The sequence below is a fragment of the Asterias amurensis genome, chromosome 3, assembly GCF_032118995.1.
Source record: "Asterias amurensis chromosome 3, ASM3211899v1".
Classification (NCBI taxonomy): Eukaryota; Metazoa; Echinodermata; class Asteroidea; order Forcipulatida; family Asteriidae; genus Asterias; species Asterias amurensis.
Genome location: NC_092650.1, coordinates 1,680,516 through 1,698,082, shown reverse-complemented (window position 1 = coordinate 1,698,082; position 17,567 = coordinate 1,680,516). Strand labels below are relative to the sequence as shown.

General features: G+C 37.9%; 1 protein-coding gene across 2 annotated transcripts in view; it reads right to left on the bottom strand.

Annotated features, from left to right (window-relative positions):
- The window catches only part of LOC139934407 (1-phosphatidylinositol 4,5-bisphosphate phosphodiesterase gamma-1-like), a 50,127-nt gene extending 32,838 nt beyond the window's left edge, over positions 1-17,289 (bottom strand). For both annotated transcript variants that reach the window (XM_071928631.1, XM_071928630.1), the window contains exons 1-4: positions 17,217-17,289; positions 15,621-15,817; positions 1,544-1,693; positions 1,024-1,117 (exon numbers count right to left, since the gene is read on the bottom strand). In XM_071928631.1, the coding sequence (XP_071784732.1) occupies positions 1,024-1,117; positions 1,544-1,693; positions 15,621-15,816 (440 nt within the window). In that variant the 5' untranslated portion in view covers position 15,817; positions 17,217-17,289. The remainder of the gene's footprint in view (positions 1-1,023; positions 1,118-1,543; positions 1,694-15,620; positions 15,818-17,216) is intronic.
- Positions 17,290-17,567: the final 278 nt, after the last annotated feature.

Below are 17,567 nucleotides of genomic sequence, written 5' to 3'. Positions count from 1 at the left end.
CAATACTGTTTACCGAAAGTGTATTATGGCTTTAACCAGGGGTATAAATGGATACCTGCGATATTGGTTTGAAAAAGCCTTTGGAGCACCACGGCAGCCCAGGGCTGTAAACTCCCCAAGGAGCTGAGATTAACAGGAATGTTATTGCCCAATGACCAGGGCACTAATGTAAAGCGCTTTGATACGGTTATTGTAAAATGTAATAAATAAGAACTAGGTATTATTATCGTCATATTGTAGTTTAGCAGATGTGGTTATTACAATATTTCATACTGATCTTATCTTTAATAGATGGAAATTTGCATCAGGGGTAAAGAATACTAATTTTGGTTTTACAAATAAACCCTGATGTGTGTTAGCACTGTATACTCAGTACTTTCCCAAGCTCTGTGAAAAGAAATCACAGGCAAAATATATTCGGGTGCGATTCGAACCCATGACCTTTGCAATTCTAGAGCAGTGTCTTACCATTTAGACCTTATCTGATCTTTGTTTTCACTTGTCTGCTCTACAACAGAGTTTCCAACAAACACCGTCGGGATTCAACTTCAACATTCAATTGGAAGTTGGATAATGAAGCAGTTTCTAGAAGCATGGTTAAAGACACTGGACACTATTGGTAATTGTCAAAGACCAGTCTTCTCACTTGGTGTATCCCAACATATGCACAAAATAACAAACCTGTGAAAATTGGAACTCAATTGGTTGTCGAAGTTGCGAGATAATAATGGAAGAAAAAACACCCCTGTTGCACAAGTTGTGTGCTTTCAGATGCTTGACTTCTAGATCTCAGCTGAGGTCTCCAATTCAATTCAAATATTTTACGGAGAAATTACTTCTTCCTCAAAAACTACATTACCTCAGAGGGAGCCATTTCTCACACTGTTTTGTACTACCAACAGCTCTCCGATGCTCGTTACCAAGGAATTTTTTTATGCTAACAAATATTTGTTGTAATTACCAATAGTGCCCAGTGCCTTTAATAGGGAAAGCTGCTACTTGACTATCACGTAAAGTACTTACCATTCTAGCTTGATGGGGTAACTGGAAATCTTGTTCTCTTCTACAAGCCAATTTAGTCCGACAATCCACTTGTGACGTTCGTCTGCATTGCTTGCTGCATGAGGGAGAGAAGATACCAGACGAGTGTTTATACAACTGGTTTCAAGATTAAAAACGTGTCCAAAATGGTTGGCTACTGCTTTGGCTTCGGCTTTGGCTTTAGCTTTGGCTTCGGCTAGCTTTCTGAGTTATTATACACTCAGGGCTGGAATGTGATAGACTCTTGAAAAAAAACCATGAAATATGAGCTAAGAGCATGAAAGCTTGAGATCGCCAAAGCTTGCGAGCGTGGCGCCTACTTATATTCATTTACCTTTGGTTTTACATGCCCTACTCTGCAATCTGAGGTGTTTCATATGGTTTTATCTTCATGTTTTTATGAATTTGATCTTAGAAACGTTACAACAACAAAAATCCCTGCCCCCCCTTTTTTTAATTTCTTAAAAAAACAAATCTGTGACATCTGAGAAGACTTTCTTACCGACAACTGACAGACTCTTTAGTCTGAACTCTGCTCCGTAGAATATGATGAAGCAGACAGACGCATCATGTTTCTTGGCCTCTTCTGGCCATCGCTCAAAGTCTCTGGAATTCTTGCCGGGACGTATTTCTTTGATCATTCGGATTTTAACTATTAAAAGATAAGAAAAACTTGATTATTTTTTCAGAACTTCCAGAAATTAACTAGAATGGAAAGTCATCAATGCTGTAATTGAATCAAACAGAAGTTAATTAGTACAACGACTTCTCACAATGTTTTATACTACCCACAGCTCTCCATTGCTCGTTACCAAGTGAGTTCAACAATTATTTTGAGTAATTACCATTAGTATCCAGTGCCTTTAAAAGAAAAAGTAAACAAAAATATTTATATTCTAAGAAAACATTGAGGTAGACAAACAAAAGCGTTCAAAGGCTTATCCCACTGCCAGCCAATCCTCCTAAAATGATGCCATGTATTTAATTAAGTTGATAATTAATCTTCATATTGGAAATGTGATCCTCAAGTCAGATTGTAAAAACAAAATACTCGCTCAGCTAAGTCCAAAGTTCAGATTGGGCATGCATGAACTATGGGGATGATGCATGCAGTACATTATCTTTCTGATAGTGCATTGTGCGGATTTTATTTTTATCAAAACATGATTGATAGACAATGTTGTATAAAACAAGTCTCTAGAACATGTAGAAGGACAGCAAAGGTAAAACAATTGGAAAAAGTGGAAGATGGTTAAAGTGTTGTACTGTATGCCATAGAGAAATTGGCAACAACTCTGGAGGTTTTGTCTCTATTTGAATCAAGCCATGTTAATACAGGCCTGTATGCTTCGTTTATGAAAGGGCAAGGGCACCAAGGCATTCCTCCTTGGTGAAGGGCACCCTATGAGGAAATTGTAAATTTTTACTGGAGCATTTCAAAGGCACCAAGGCAATGACCAGGGGGCAAGGAGGCAATCGCCTTTATTGTTTCCGGGAAGTATCAGGCCTTTATAATAATAATGATAATAATGATACACAGATTTATAAAGCACACATTCTAAAATACATGTATTACATCTATGGTGATTTGGCTATAGATGAAATAGATGTACAATGATTAGTAAAGACACTGGACAGTATTGGTAATTGTCAAAGACTAGTCTTCACAGTTTAGTTGGTGTGTCTCAACATTATGCATAAAATAACAAACCTGTGAAAATTTTAGCTCAATCGGCTGTTGAAGTTGCAGATAAAAATGAAAGAAAAAACACCCTTGTCACACGAAGTTGTGTGCTTTCAGATGCTTGATTTTGAGATCTCAAATTCTAAATCCGAGGTCTCGAAATCAAATTTGTGGAAATTGACTTCTTTCTCAAAAACTGCATTACTTCAGAGAGAGCCGTTTCTCACAACGTTTTATACCATCAATCTCTCCCCATTACTCGTTACCAAGAAAGGTTTTATGCTAATAATTATTTTTTTAAATTACCAATAGTGTCCGCTGCCTTTTTAAACATTGTGAAAACTCATTGCTAAGAAACTAGACATAGTATGCTTGTGTAAAGAGCGGTGTCTTCAGTCCTGTTTTGAAAGTCTCCGGAGAAACAATGTTCCCGTTGAATTGGTAGTTGGTTCCAGTGAACAGAACCCATGTTGTATATACTCCCCAGGGAGCAGAGAATAATTATAAATGCTATTGCCCCAATGACCAGGGCACTAATGTAAAGCGCATTGAGACGTTATTATGAAATGCGCTTTATAAGAAATTGTTGTTGTTTAAATTAGAGAGGGCCTGGTTACCATAGCGTACTGTCCTGGGCCTAGGAACAACTAGACTGGGGCGAGAAGCCAGAACGAAGCCAGTAGTTGCCCTGTTTTATCATAAGCAAGTCCTCTCTTAATAATAATTTCTTGTCCACTACCCATGACTCTTCTTCCAAAACCTTGATCTCGAGCTAGACTTGCCAAATCTTAAACGTCAAGGTGAAATAAAGTAATTATGCCAGCGTTTGTTTGATTGATATTTTTGTGTTATACCGTGAACATGTATACTTCCGGCAGTGCTCCACTGCCCATGGGAAATAGACTAAGCCATCAAATGTTATGATATATGAGCTTCTGAAAAATAGATGATCAAAAACAGATAATTGCATGCAACTCCATTTGAAAGAAAATGTGTAACGAAGTTAACATCAGGCCTTGCTGCTCTTAAGCCAACCGGGCTAATGAACTCTGGGTTTAACTTGCCCCGTAGAAGTTTTAGTAGCCCTGATTTTAAACATGGTTTTAAACATAGTTTCTGATGCATTAATTGTAGCAATCACAACCAGTGTAATAGGCGAATAAAGTTACACTCAAACACTCAAAAATAAATTAACACATTATTAAAATTATTATTCAGATCTGAATGAAAGAAATATGAGCATTTTAAACTAGTTTTTACTAGGCTACACCAGGCTAGTGTTAAGGGTGAGCCCTGTACCATGTTCGTAGGAAGTGGGGTACTTGTACACATTATCTGAATAGACAAAAAAAAAGTCAATGGCCTGGGCCCAATCTCATAGAGCTGCTAAGCACGAACATTTGCTTACCATGACGTTTCTTCCTTGATAAAAACAGGATTACCAAAAAAAAAATCATTTGTTGCATATTGCCTTGGTACTTAATATTCAGCTGTTGTTTATCCTGAAAATCACATGGAAATTTGGTTGGGAAATGATCCTGTTTTTATCAAGGCAAAAATTTCATGCTAAGCAAATTTGTTTGCTTAGCAGCTCTATGAAGTTAGGCCCTGGTGTTTAGACAGTTTGCAACAGATTATTCTAACTTCTCATTATCCGAGTCACTCACATTCCTGTATGTGTGTGTACATGTATGCAAGGGCACAGCAAAACTAGGCAGTTGGGCAGGTTTCATAAAGAGTTAAATTTAAATGTAAATCCAAGCTTACAGTTCAAGAAACTGGTCTGATACATCATGCCCCTGGTCATTGCCTTGGTGCCCCTTATAACCACTAAATGCCGGAAGTCATAACATGTATCACACCAATATTTGCTGTGCCAGAAAACATGTAAACAATCCGCTTCTTGTACAATCATTGTATGCATTGGAACATTACACCCGGACATTCCATTGTTAAGTACTGTAATACACTCATGCAACACTTTGATTCCCCATACAAAGTGGAACAAAGGGCACTGGAATTCATGCATGAAATTTCCCTTTTTCCTGAGGTTATTGGGTAATCCCCGACTCCAGGCCTTTGTCCAACCATGATTATGAGAGAACTATGCGCCGAATTTTTGACCACGTGAGAGCGCTCTGAATAGTATTTTTATCACTTCCGGGGGTAAACACGATTAGTCCTGCACAGTTTTAATAGGCGTTCTGTCACTTTTTTTTGCGCCATAGTTTGAATTTGCTTTAGAGGTGGATTAAAACGGCTTCTTTAAAAGTCTTATTGTCAGTGACAGATTAGATGTCTGGGGTGGTAATGTGTTCCATTATTCAATAACTGTTTTGGGTATGAATGAATATACCCCCGGAAGTGATTGAGAGCGCCCTCACATGGTCAAAAATATGGCCCATAGCCTGCCACCATTGTTTATCTTAGTAATAATTTTCAGCCATGTCGGTTTGTGATTCACGGTCGATTGATACAACTCACATTCTCCCGAAAAGGAACAACAGACCCGAGTACATTTTATGTTGTCAGGGTGTCACTGTGGCAACGGTATTCTCAACAACAAATTTATTCCGCCTGTTCTGAAAAATTAATCCCGCCCCTGGCCACAGAAACATTTGTGAAACCCTGGCGTTAAGTGGTGAACAATAAACTCCCCTCATTAAAGTTTCAGATGGCAGCAAACGAGAAGGCTGTGAGATGTGCCCAATCCTGGCCAAACAATTGAAGAGTAGATGATGGATTCGAAAGAAGTAGAAGACCAGGGGCCAATTTCATAGAGCTGCTTAAGCAAAAGATTTGCTTAGGCACGAAAATAGCTCACTTATTTTGCACATGTAACTGGCTAAAATGTCATGCCACATCGTTTGTGACTGGTATTTAGCTGTTATTTACTTAAAAGCATAACAATTGAGTGGAGTCTTGGCCGGTAATCTGATCTTACTAAGTACAAAATGTTTGCTTTTAAAAGCAAAATTTTGTGCTTGAAAGCAGCTATATGAAATAAGGCCCAGAGGAAAAAACTGCCTTGCCCTTCAAGGCACTGGACACTATTGGTAATTACTCAAAATAATTGTTAGCATAAATACTTACTTGGTAACGAGCAGTGGAGAGCTGTTGATAGTATAAAACATTGTGAGAAACGGCTCCCTCTGAAGTAACGTAATTTTTGAGAACGAGGTAATTTTTCAACTCAAATTATAATAAAAGACTTCAACCGAAGCCTTTTATTATGAATCAGAAAGCACACAAAGTATGCACCAAGGCAACATGCAGTTAGTTTGCTAATCAAAAACTCAAGTAAACACTAATTTTCCTCTTAGGCGAAATAAAAAAGAAACCGGTTTAGTGTCCCAGCCCGCTGCGTTTTCAGAGCCACCTCCTTATTCTTTTCTTTTTTTTATACAAAAAAAATGTAAACATTTATGATAAAAAAAAAAAAATCAATTAATTCTTTTGAAAAAGAGCCAGCCGGTTATCTTTAAAAATTTGTCAGCTGGCCATTTTTGTTATTTTGCCTTATATAAGGAAACTAAACAACTTCATAATTTTGACTGATGGTAATCCGCAAAACAAACATCCAAATTGAGGAGAAAACAAGACATTCCGTAAATACCCGACCTTCATCATTCAATCAATGGAACGGACTTGAAGAAATAATTACAATCCAACCATTGAGGAATACAAATCTCTATAATGATTATTACAAGTAGGTTGTAATTACAACAACACTGGCATGGATGGAGACGCAATGTGCATCAACGTCAATGCTGGCCTCTCTAGTAAGTAGCACTGACTCAGTTAGGCAGTACCTAATCATCAAACTCCAGATTAAAAGCTTTTTAGCGAGTCAGCAAGCGCTACTCATGATTTAAGCCAATTAAATGGGACGGTACTACCTCAGTGGTTTTGGGTTGGGGGGAAGAGTACATCACAAGCCAGCTATCCCTAAGAAAAAAATCCCTAAGTTAACCTATGACCTTTACATCAAAGCAGGTGGGCATGTTTTTTAATATACAGTGTAGGCGCTGATGTTTTGTTCCTGTTTCTTTTCTTCTAAAAGGAAGTTGTTTAAAAAACATGTCAACATTTCTATGAAGTAGGGGCTCACATAATATTCAAGGAAGCAGCGGATACATTATTTTGTACAGTTATTGGAAAGGTTAAATTTAGTTTCATTTCATCGCCAGCCCTTGAATTAGGTTGGGTTTCTAGCTGTGTTCTAGCTGAGTTCTATTTAAGGAACACTACAGAATTGGTAAGACAAATACTTGTCTAAGATCACAGATTTACATGAAACATGAAACTGTCTATTGATTAAACGGTCTATTGATGATAAATAGTAGTAAACATCCCTTGAAACATTTCTGTCTGAAACATCATATTTGATGAGAAATAGGCCCCTAATAAACCCTAATTTCCAATTTGGAGTTTATCGCTCAGTGAGTTTTCTTTAATTCATTTTGTTCTTTCTTTTTCTTTTTTTAATCGATGTAATGCAAATTAATCCGTAATCGGTTTTTCACTATATTTTCTTGTGAACCAGATGGCTGATCGATCTCAAACTTCAACAGGTTTGTCAGTTTATGTAAGTGTTGGATTATATTAAAAGTGCTTACTACACTGACAGCGACTGTTTTGTTAGCAAAAACCAATTTTGTAATGTTCTTTTAAAGATGCCGACACCCGATCACTTCAATTCAAACCAGTATTTATTTCCATATTAATGCAGGATCCAGTTCATCTTACTCGTAAAGTTGCAAATCGTTAGGGGAAAAAAAAACCAGGCACTCAATATTTGTTGCTTTCAATTCACGTTTCTCGAGTAAATTCCATTGGCCTACATATTGTAGAAATCTTTTGTTGAAATTGAAAGACGAATTGGCAGAATGTACACACAGGTGACTGAATGAACATCAATCATACCGTACATCCATCATAATTAAAGCCCTTTTCAGCAATTTAGCAAGGGACAAGGCCTGGAAATTCATCTTAGAAAGGGGAAGGCCATTTTCATTTTGCAAGGAGCACTTCCATTGGAAAATCTTTAAGTCAATGGGATGCTTTTGAAGGGCCACCAAGGTCAAAAACAAGGGGCCTGCACGTAATACCAAGCATGTAAAGCCCTTTTCATATGACAGCAATTTAGCAATGCTCCTTTGCTTTAACAAGGATCCCTTGCTTTAAAGCCATTGGACCCTTTTGGTACAGAAAACAAAAAAAAGTTCACAGATTTACAAATAACTTACAGGGTTTACAGATAGTGGTGAAAAATTATTCCACGAAATGCTTTACTTTTTGAGAAAACAGTAAAACAATATCGATTCTCGTTAGCGAGAATTACGGATTTTTTTAAAACACATGCCATGACACGGCGAAACGCGCGGATACAAGGGTGGGTTTTCCCGTTATTTTCTCCCGACTACGATGACCGATTGAGTCTAAATTTTTACAGGTTTGTTATTTGATATAAAAGTTGTGATACACGAAGTGTGGGACTTGGACAATACCGTTTACCTAAAGGGTCCAATGGCTTTAACAAGAATATTCCCGAACTTAAACATTGTCATCCTTTCGCATAATATAATAATTTTACACCCATGCTAAAATTAAGCCAGGGACCCTTGCTAACATACTGTCGTGTGAACAGAGCATATATTATAAGCTTGAGATACTGTGTACATTGTACGATGTACAATTAATGATGAAACAATAGAATGCATCCAATGCGGAAGTAATTGGGTCTGATGATGATGATGATATTGACTGATGATGAAACTCTGTTGGCCAAAGACTGCCTGGTCAATTATTGACCGCTGCCCTCTACACAGTTGTTATGTCCATCAGGACATGACATGGAAAACAAATATTGGTTTATTCTTTCCGAATGGGTGTTTACCGAAGATGGAGAGAAAAACACACTGTATTGAAGAATGCAATGTACACAGATATGGTTACAAGTACTGTGTACATGATGTGACGAACGCTACAAGTACTGTATTACTTGAAACATGCATTATGTACAAATCGTATACTTCGTTTTTGAAAGGGCAAGGGCACCAAGACATTTTCTCCTTGGTAAAGGGCACCCAACATGTATGTGGAAATTGTATAATTCTACTGTGCAGAGCATTTTAAGGGCACCTAGACAATGACAAGGGAGGGGGCATGGATGTTTCTGTGCCTCCGTTAAATATCAGGCCTACTTGAATAGAAGTGAATGTTAAACTTGCATTGAATACATAATTTTATATACATCAACGTGGTGTACAATTGTTAATATTACGATACACAATGCAAGACGTATTCAATTGCAATTTGAATAAAACATGATACATCAGCAACATTGCAAACACTGATTACATTACAATGTAATTGTACTGTGTGTGATATTGGTTTTTAATCCATACGCTACAATTTTCATGTTTGCTTCGTTACTTTTCAAGTTTCCTATACTGTTTTGAGGAAGAATGTATGAAGAGATTTTAATTATGTATTTTTTCAGTCTCTTGTCCTAAATAAGGCTTCCCCAACACAAGCAACTAAAAAGCAGAATTTTCTGCTAAACAGCTTTCCCTGGGCCCAATTTCATAAAGCCTGTCAGTACAAAAACTTGTTAAGCAAAGAAAACTTTTGCTGAGCAAAATACTGTACATTACCACTAGTGTAACTGGTACCCCACTTATTTCTTGCTTAGCAAGGGATTTTGCCAAACAGAACTGCTTAACAGTTTTATAACATTGGGCCCTGGTCCTAGTTGCTCCATGTTCTTACTAGATCAATTTTTTTTTAGTCATTGATTTTTTGAGTAATCACCAAAGGTACACTCCATTTACCACAGTTTACATGCAATCATGGGCTAAGCCAGAGTTGTTGAGTTCACTAATTAAAAATAATATTTAGACAGTTCTGAGAAAACAATTACTCCCACCAGAACTGTTTGATAAAATAACTCCCTGCTGATTTAGGCTACACACAGGTGCAGACCACTTTGTACAGTAGGGATGCATAAAAACAGCTTACTTTAAAGGGTTTGAGTACTTTTTGTACCACACAAAACACAAACGTCCACAGATTTACATCAAACTAACACAACGATGGTAGAAGGCTTCCATTAAAATATTACTTGCTGAGATGCTGTAGCTTTTGAAAAAAGAAGTAAAACAATTTCTCTAACATAATTTCCCTCTCAGTGAGACAAATTGTTTTTTTAGCATGCGTACACCGGATTACACTACTCTCCTGAAACATTGCTCTGTGATTTTTCATTTTTTTTCTCTAAAAAACTTGATGACTAATAAAGCTGCAACTTCTGCAAGTAAATTATGTGAGTAGGGATTCATGTCATGGGCAAAAACTTGATCTACAAAAGCTATCAAAACCGTTTAAAAATATTTGAGTTTCAGCATTTTCCCCTTAATGGCACTGTACACTTTTTGTAATTGTCAAAGACCAGTCTTCTCATTTAGTGTATCCCACCAAGCATAAAATAACAAGCCTGTGAAAATTTGGGCTCAATTGGTCATCGAAGTTGCGAGAAAACGATGAAAGAAAAAACACCATTGTTGGACGAATTTGTGTGCTTTCAGATAGGAATAAAAGACTTCGAGCTAAAAGTCTTTTAATATTTTAGTGAGAAATTACCACTTTCTCAAAAACTACGTTATTTCAGAGGGAGTCGTTTCACACAATGTTTTATACTATCAACAGCTCTCCAATGCTTGTTACCAAGTCAGTTTTTAGGTTAATATTTGTTTTGAGTAATTACCAAACAGGTACCTTCCCTTTAAACTCTGCTCCTTGCAAATAACTGCAATCACAGTATTTCTTTCTCAATTGTGGTCCATAAACCAGTGACACCTACTAGAAAGCCTTCGTCTCAGTTTGGATTTTTTTAGTTTTTTCACTGCCAGGAACAAAATAAATCATCCCCAGCAGAGGAGTCATCAAACAAGAATGCTCACAAGGAGCCATTTATAATTAGGTTAGAAAAAAAATCATTTACCTATTCGGTCTAGATTGTTGTAAACCACAGGCAATATCTTTGATGAGTAATGGGGACTTGTTTGGAAATATAATCCACAAGTTGTTGGTTGCCTGCAATTTGTGGTTACATGAATTCTTAGCTGGTAGCAATTGTGGCACCATCAGTGGTCTGAGTGTATTGCAAGTGTGGGGGGTGGGGGAGGGGGTGTGTCCATGTTCGTACATGTAAATGAATGTAGTTGTGCCTCACAACTTTAGAACCATTCCATTATTGGGAGCGATCCTAACTTGGCCCAACTAGAGCTGGAAACATAATGCTGTTTGTGGTTACAAAAATTCTAAGCTGGTAGCAATTATGGCACCATCAGTCATCTGAGTGTATTGCGAGTGTGTACTGTGTACGTACATACATGAATGTGGTTGTGCCGTCACAACTTACGAACCATTTCATAATTGGGACCGATCCTAACTTGGCCCAACTGGGGCTGGAAATATAATTATATTTTATTCGGAGTGTGATTTTGTACATTTGTACATGATCCGTCACAACTTTAAAGTATCATTCCATCTATAATTGGGACCGGTCCCAACTTGGGTACAGTTCGGATAACCCAACCCTGTAACTTGAATCCAGATATCGTTCACCACTGAGCAGGGGATGAAGATCAATGGCAATTTAATTTATTTCATGGGACTGTGCCTCAGCGCCTTAGAACAAACTCTTGATTTTGGTGCTCTAAAAAAACTTGATTGATTGATTGATTGATTGATTGATTGATTGATTGATTGATTGATTGATTGATGTTTGCAATATTTACATTAAAGACACTGGACACTATTAGTAATTGTCAAGGACCAGTCTTCTCCCTTCTCAACATAAGCACAAAATAACAAACCTGTGAAAACTTGGGCTTGATTGGTTGTCGGAGTTGCAATACAACTATGAAAGAAAAAACACCCTTGTCACACGAAGTTGTGTGCTTTCAGATGGTTGATTTCAAGACCTCAAATTCTAAATCTGAGGTCTCGAAATCAAATTTGTGGTAAATTACTTCTTTCTCAAAAACTATGTCACTTCAGAGGGAGCCGTTTCTCACACTGTTTTATACCATCAACCTCTCCCCATTACTCGTCACCAAGTAAGGTTTTATGCTAATAATTATGTTGAGTAATTACCAATAGTGTCCATTGCCTTTAACCTACTGGTAGGTTACATGTATGGACTAACAATGTAAATTTGTCTGGGTTTTTTTATGGATTAGAAATGTTCCTACCCCCCATTTACAATGTATTTATATGTACATGTACCTCCATACTTTTTCACATGTTTTGCCATGATAACTACTGTGTGTATGCCGAGAAGAAAAACATGATAGGGTGGAAAATTACGTTAGAGGCCCACTGATTAGTGTGGTTATTTACATCAAGGTACATGAATAATCAGTTTTCACGCAATGCCAGCAATAGTTGGGTTGTCCCAGCTGTAACACTCAAGTTGGGACCCGTCACAAATAGTCAGGACATTTCTTAAAGTTGGAACGTACATGTCACATACATGTACACATATGCACCCTACCCCTATACTGCTGTGACATTCTTATACAAGTACTTCATGTTCACATCTTCCACCGGCACTATCCTGACGTGTCCCAACCATAATAATGGCCCTAGACAGAATCCAGTTTATTGTAGGCAGACCTTTCAGAAACTGAAGGTCTGTCAGTGGCGTAAAAAAAAAATGAGCGAAAGAAATGCTGAAATGATGCAGTGCACTGTGTGCAACATGCTCATAATACACAGGGAGCAATAACAAGAGACCAACACAATACCAACAATAGTCAACTCTTTGGCAGCACAGGGAATGTACCCACAGGGAATGTACATGTACCCAAAAAGGCAAACCAGGAAACAGTCGTATTCGTAAGAATCGTCGCAAACACATTTCATCATGTTAAGGCTGGGTCACACCACAGACATAGTTCTAAAAATTGTCTGAGCCCGTCCTAAAAAAATTGTAAAATGGGTTTGGTCTGGGGCCGTACAATGTCTATAATAATGTAACCATAGTTACATGTGTCTGGTGAAATTCTGGTAATGAGTTGGGTCTGTCTGTGAATGGGATGAGTGTTATAATGCAAATGGACCAGGTCTGTGGGGACTGACCTTCAAGTCCATACAGCAGATGAGGTCTGCATTGCTGGTTATGTTGTTACTGAAACCATTTTCCTCAGGAAAAGAAAGTGAAATCATACAGGTATCACAACTAAAAACAATACTGATCACAAAAATATCATTTACAGGCAACTTCTTCAAGGTCAAATGTAAAAAAGAGTACACTATAATCCTAATCCTAGTCCTAATCTATTTTCACCAATGTTAAAAGGCATGATTGGGATTCTTATTTTACACTGTGCTTAAAAAACTGTTAACATTATGGCATTTCGTGTAAATGGTCGCAGCATGTAAAATGTGTGACAAAGCAAGACAGACTGTCTATTTTTATTGTCAGTGATTACAGCATGATGGCCCTCCCTACAAAGGCAGACATGACAAGTTGGCCAAGGTGAACCATTGGGATGTGTGTAAGAAGAATGGTACTCAAGTGCAACCAAAGTGGTTCAAAACTTTCCTCCATGGTGAACTAACACTGGACTGCAGGCCAGAAACCAGAATTCTGTCCAACCATGGAGGAAGAAATAGGTCCAACCACGGTCAACCCAACTAGTCCGGCTGGCTAGTTGATTGCTTGCCACTACCACACGTAAACAAATGATTGTTCATCATATTACTTAGAAAACACATAGTCCAATGCTATGGTGTTGAAAAGAAACTCGAAGTTACAGAAGTAAAAAGACTGGCGGACCACCAAAACAGCTAAACTGTCCCAGTGCTGGATAGTCGCTGAAAAAGTTAGGGGCAAACCCTGACTTGGCCACAGACTTTGTTAACTTTGGCATGTGAAAGTAAAACTAACCCCTGTGGTGGTTGGAGCATTTGGCACCATTCGGAAGTCCCTGGAGAAACAATTATTTAATTGGCACTGCTGCATGTACATGTAAAGGAACCTGATAAGGGGAACCTGATAAGGGTAAGTGACTCGGTCCAATTTTGTTTTATTTATTATTTATTTTTTATGGGCTTTTTTTTTGGGGGGGGGGGTGAACACAGAAAACTAACTCAAGCAGGATTTGAACCTGCAACATCCAGAATAGCATGCAGGCGCTCTCCAAACTGATTTTACCTAGCCCTAATGTCGTTTTTTTGTGAATTTCTTGTTCGAGGGTGCCAGTCAAAATCCATTCAATCTATTTCTACCTCCATGGCCTATCTGCTGTATGAACCAAGGGTCACACCCAAAGTCACATAACAACCTAAGAAGCAGCAGGAAATAGATCTTTATTTCAAATTTCAAGTAATAAACCACAAGGAAAAATGACAGAGTCAATTTTAAGTTCTCAAAGCAAGCAACTTGCATTACTAATTAATGCATAATGTACAATGCAATCTCTTACACTGACAAATGACTGAAGTACACCAATGGTACATCATGTCACGAAGGACACATTTGTTAAGAGTTATCATGTTATGCAACACTGAACACCACTAAAAGCCTGAGACCTTGACTCCAGCAACATGGGGTGGTTGTTTTTCATTCTGTGTGAATAACCCAATGACCCTCAAAAAATAAAAACTTAACAAAGACATCTTCTTGGTAAACCAAAGCCTCTTAGAATAATCTTTCTTTCAAATGATAGAACTCTGAAACTGATGATAGCCATGCAGGCCTGATACTTCACGGAGGCAACGAAGGCGATTGCCTCCGTTGCCCCTAGTCATTGCCTTGGTGCCCTTTAAATGCCCCAGTAGAATTTTTGCAATTTTCTCATAGGGTACCCTTTACCAAGGAGAAAATGCCTTGGTGCCCTTGCCCTTTCAAATATGAAGCATACAGGCCTGGCCATGATAAAAAAAGTTAAAAAACTTTGCAGCTACATGAGAAAGTTTACACATACATTCAAATGTCGAGTCTGAGTCTCACAAATATCTATCAATTCTGCATGACCCATTTAACAGAAGAGATTAATCTTCTCAAGTGTTTTGTTCAAATGAAACAGTTCAGATGCAGGGTTGTAGCTAGACCAATTTTAGTGGTGGGCAATAAATCAAATTTTGTTGTAAGTCTACCAAGGGCAAGGAGATCAACAAAAAATATTCATGTTTAATTATGGGGCCATTATTGCTGAAGTGGGGCCAGGTTTCCAAACTGTTTGTGTCATGGGACAATGCAACAGGTTGAACTGAATGGCCTTTGGATTGTGTTCTTTCTCACTCCTTATCATTAGCTGTGGGGCAGCATACTAGTATTTTGCACAGAGTGCTGGCCACACTTGCCCAGCACCGCCCACCGTGGCTACAACACTGTTCAGATGATAAAACTGTATTCTCATTTTGATTCTAGTCTCTTCTCATTTTGGTTCTGGTCTTAAAAATAAAATCCCGGTCCAGTAAAGGTTCTGAGCCTGCGATCTTTTGGATTTCCCCCAAAAATGGTTTGAGGCCTAGTTATTATTATATTTCCTTCCAGAAAGATCTATTAACTCCATACACTCCCACGAGACACCTCCGTTCTGCTAACAAAGACACCCTTGTTATACCTAAAGTTGCCACCAAAGCATGGTCAACGTAGTTATCAGTTTGCTGCACCTCACTTATGGAACAATCTCCCTCTACACATCAAACAAGCCACCACGATCTCAAGTTTCAAGACTCTTCTCAAAACACATCTATTCAAATTATCTAATACTTAATTATTCTTTTGTTTCCTCTGAGCGCTTAGAGACTTTCTTTTGGAGGTGTTAGGCGCTATAGAAATGCGGTTGTTATTATTATTTATTATTATTTCACTTACCAGCACCATCAGTCCTTCCCGTTTGCCGTCTCCACAGGATCTGTCTTGTGTCCATGCTGATTTCAAAGGATCTCTTCTCTGGTTTCTTCTTTCCAAAGAAACGCGTCAAGACAGTCCCCATGGACAGCATCTTGGTGATGCTGGAGACCTCTTGAGGGTTCAGAGCATGATTCTTGTAGATGCTGTTGGTGGCCATGCTGAGAATAGAGGTGGAAAAGGTAATAAAAACATTGGAACTAAAAGACACTGGACACATTTGATAATGGTCAAAGACCAATATTCTTACCTGGTGTATCCCATCATATAAAATAACAAATCTGTGAAAAGTTGACTCAATTGGTCATCAAAGTTGCAAGAGGTTTTCGCTGCAAATGTTTCGCAGGCTGAACTCTTCCCAAATGTTCGTTGCGAATTTGCAAAGTCAACATTCGCATCACATTTGCATTCGAATGAGGTATGAACCAGGCATTAGTTGTGATTATTTGGCAAAATATTTTCCTCTATACTTTTCTTAACTCAGTTCTTCTTCTTCCTTTAAAGTCCTTACTTCAGTTCACTTCATGCAAAGCTTCAATTCTTGATTAAAGGCTAATCGAATGATTTTAATTAACTACTAGTCAAACATGTAGAGACAAATTGTAGATTGAAGATGCCAAATTTGACTGCCACTTTTTCATTTATGATGTCCGAAAGTTTTCATGTAATATTTGCCATCCCCCAATGAATAAATAAAAAAATAAAAATAAATGAATAAAAATGGACAGTTTGATTCATCATACACTCTTACACTGTGTTCAATGTTCAAACAAATGCAGTAATTAAAATGGGTTATCAGCACTATAAATAGATAATCATAATATTGTGATAAATCATAGCTTATATACAGATTGTTTTTATTAGACTGAAAGCCATTAGTTTTATTTAGAACTTAAAACTATTTTTTAAACCTGTATTTAAACAAACGTGCTTCACGATATAACCACAGCATCACAGAAATAATAACCTCATGATGCAGAAACTGTGGTTTGTGGTCACAAATATCTCCCCCAGTTCACTCAAAATGGTCTGAGTCACTCACTAAATTTATTGTTCAAAAAAATATGGGTATTTTTGTCTCAACCACACAATCTGATTTTCTCCACATGTGTGTTTTTTGACAGGGAATTTAAAATAAACAACAACGTGATCGATATAAAATAGACCAATCTTTTGAAACTTGTTCTATGAAAGTTGTTGGAATTGCATCTTTGTTGTCCATGATTGTGCAAACTGTTCGAAACAACAAGTTAAGCACATCAGACAATGAAGGGCAGTGGGACTAGGAAGTGAACGTCATGTACTTCCACGACACATTAACAAAAAGCAAGGGTCCAAGTTACATGACTTCGCCGCGCTATGCAATGGGACCCGACCGTTCACCACACGGGGTGGCCCCGCGAACTATTTTCTTATTTCAGAAAAACTCAAAACTATAATTTAATGAAGATTTATGTGCTGTCTATATATAATTGTTATCTACATATACCATAGGACAATAAGTAATTAGAACAAGCATATTAGGAACAAAGGAGACTTGAGAACAAAGGAGATATTTACCTGATTTATGGTCACCGAACACACCTGGAAAAGACGGCCTAGACAGGGTAGTCGTGTGTGAAGCAGCCAGCGAATATAACTGTATAAAAATGTGCATGCGAGCTGTGTACTCTCTCAGCAGCAGACTAGGCCTGTCTAATGACATCGAACCAACTTGCCACGAGAGGTCGCTCTTTTATAATTTTTATTCGGTCGGAAAACTTTCCATATCTTGCGACCACTTCTATCACTCATTTTTCACAAAAAGGAATAACTCGTTTAGGTAAATTAGATACTATTTTATTTCATAACAAAGTAAAAAGTGGTGGCAGGATACAGAAACTTTACTGGCTGTCTTTCGGGGTGGTTCCC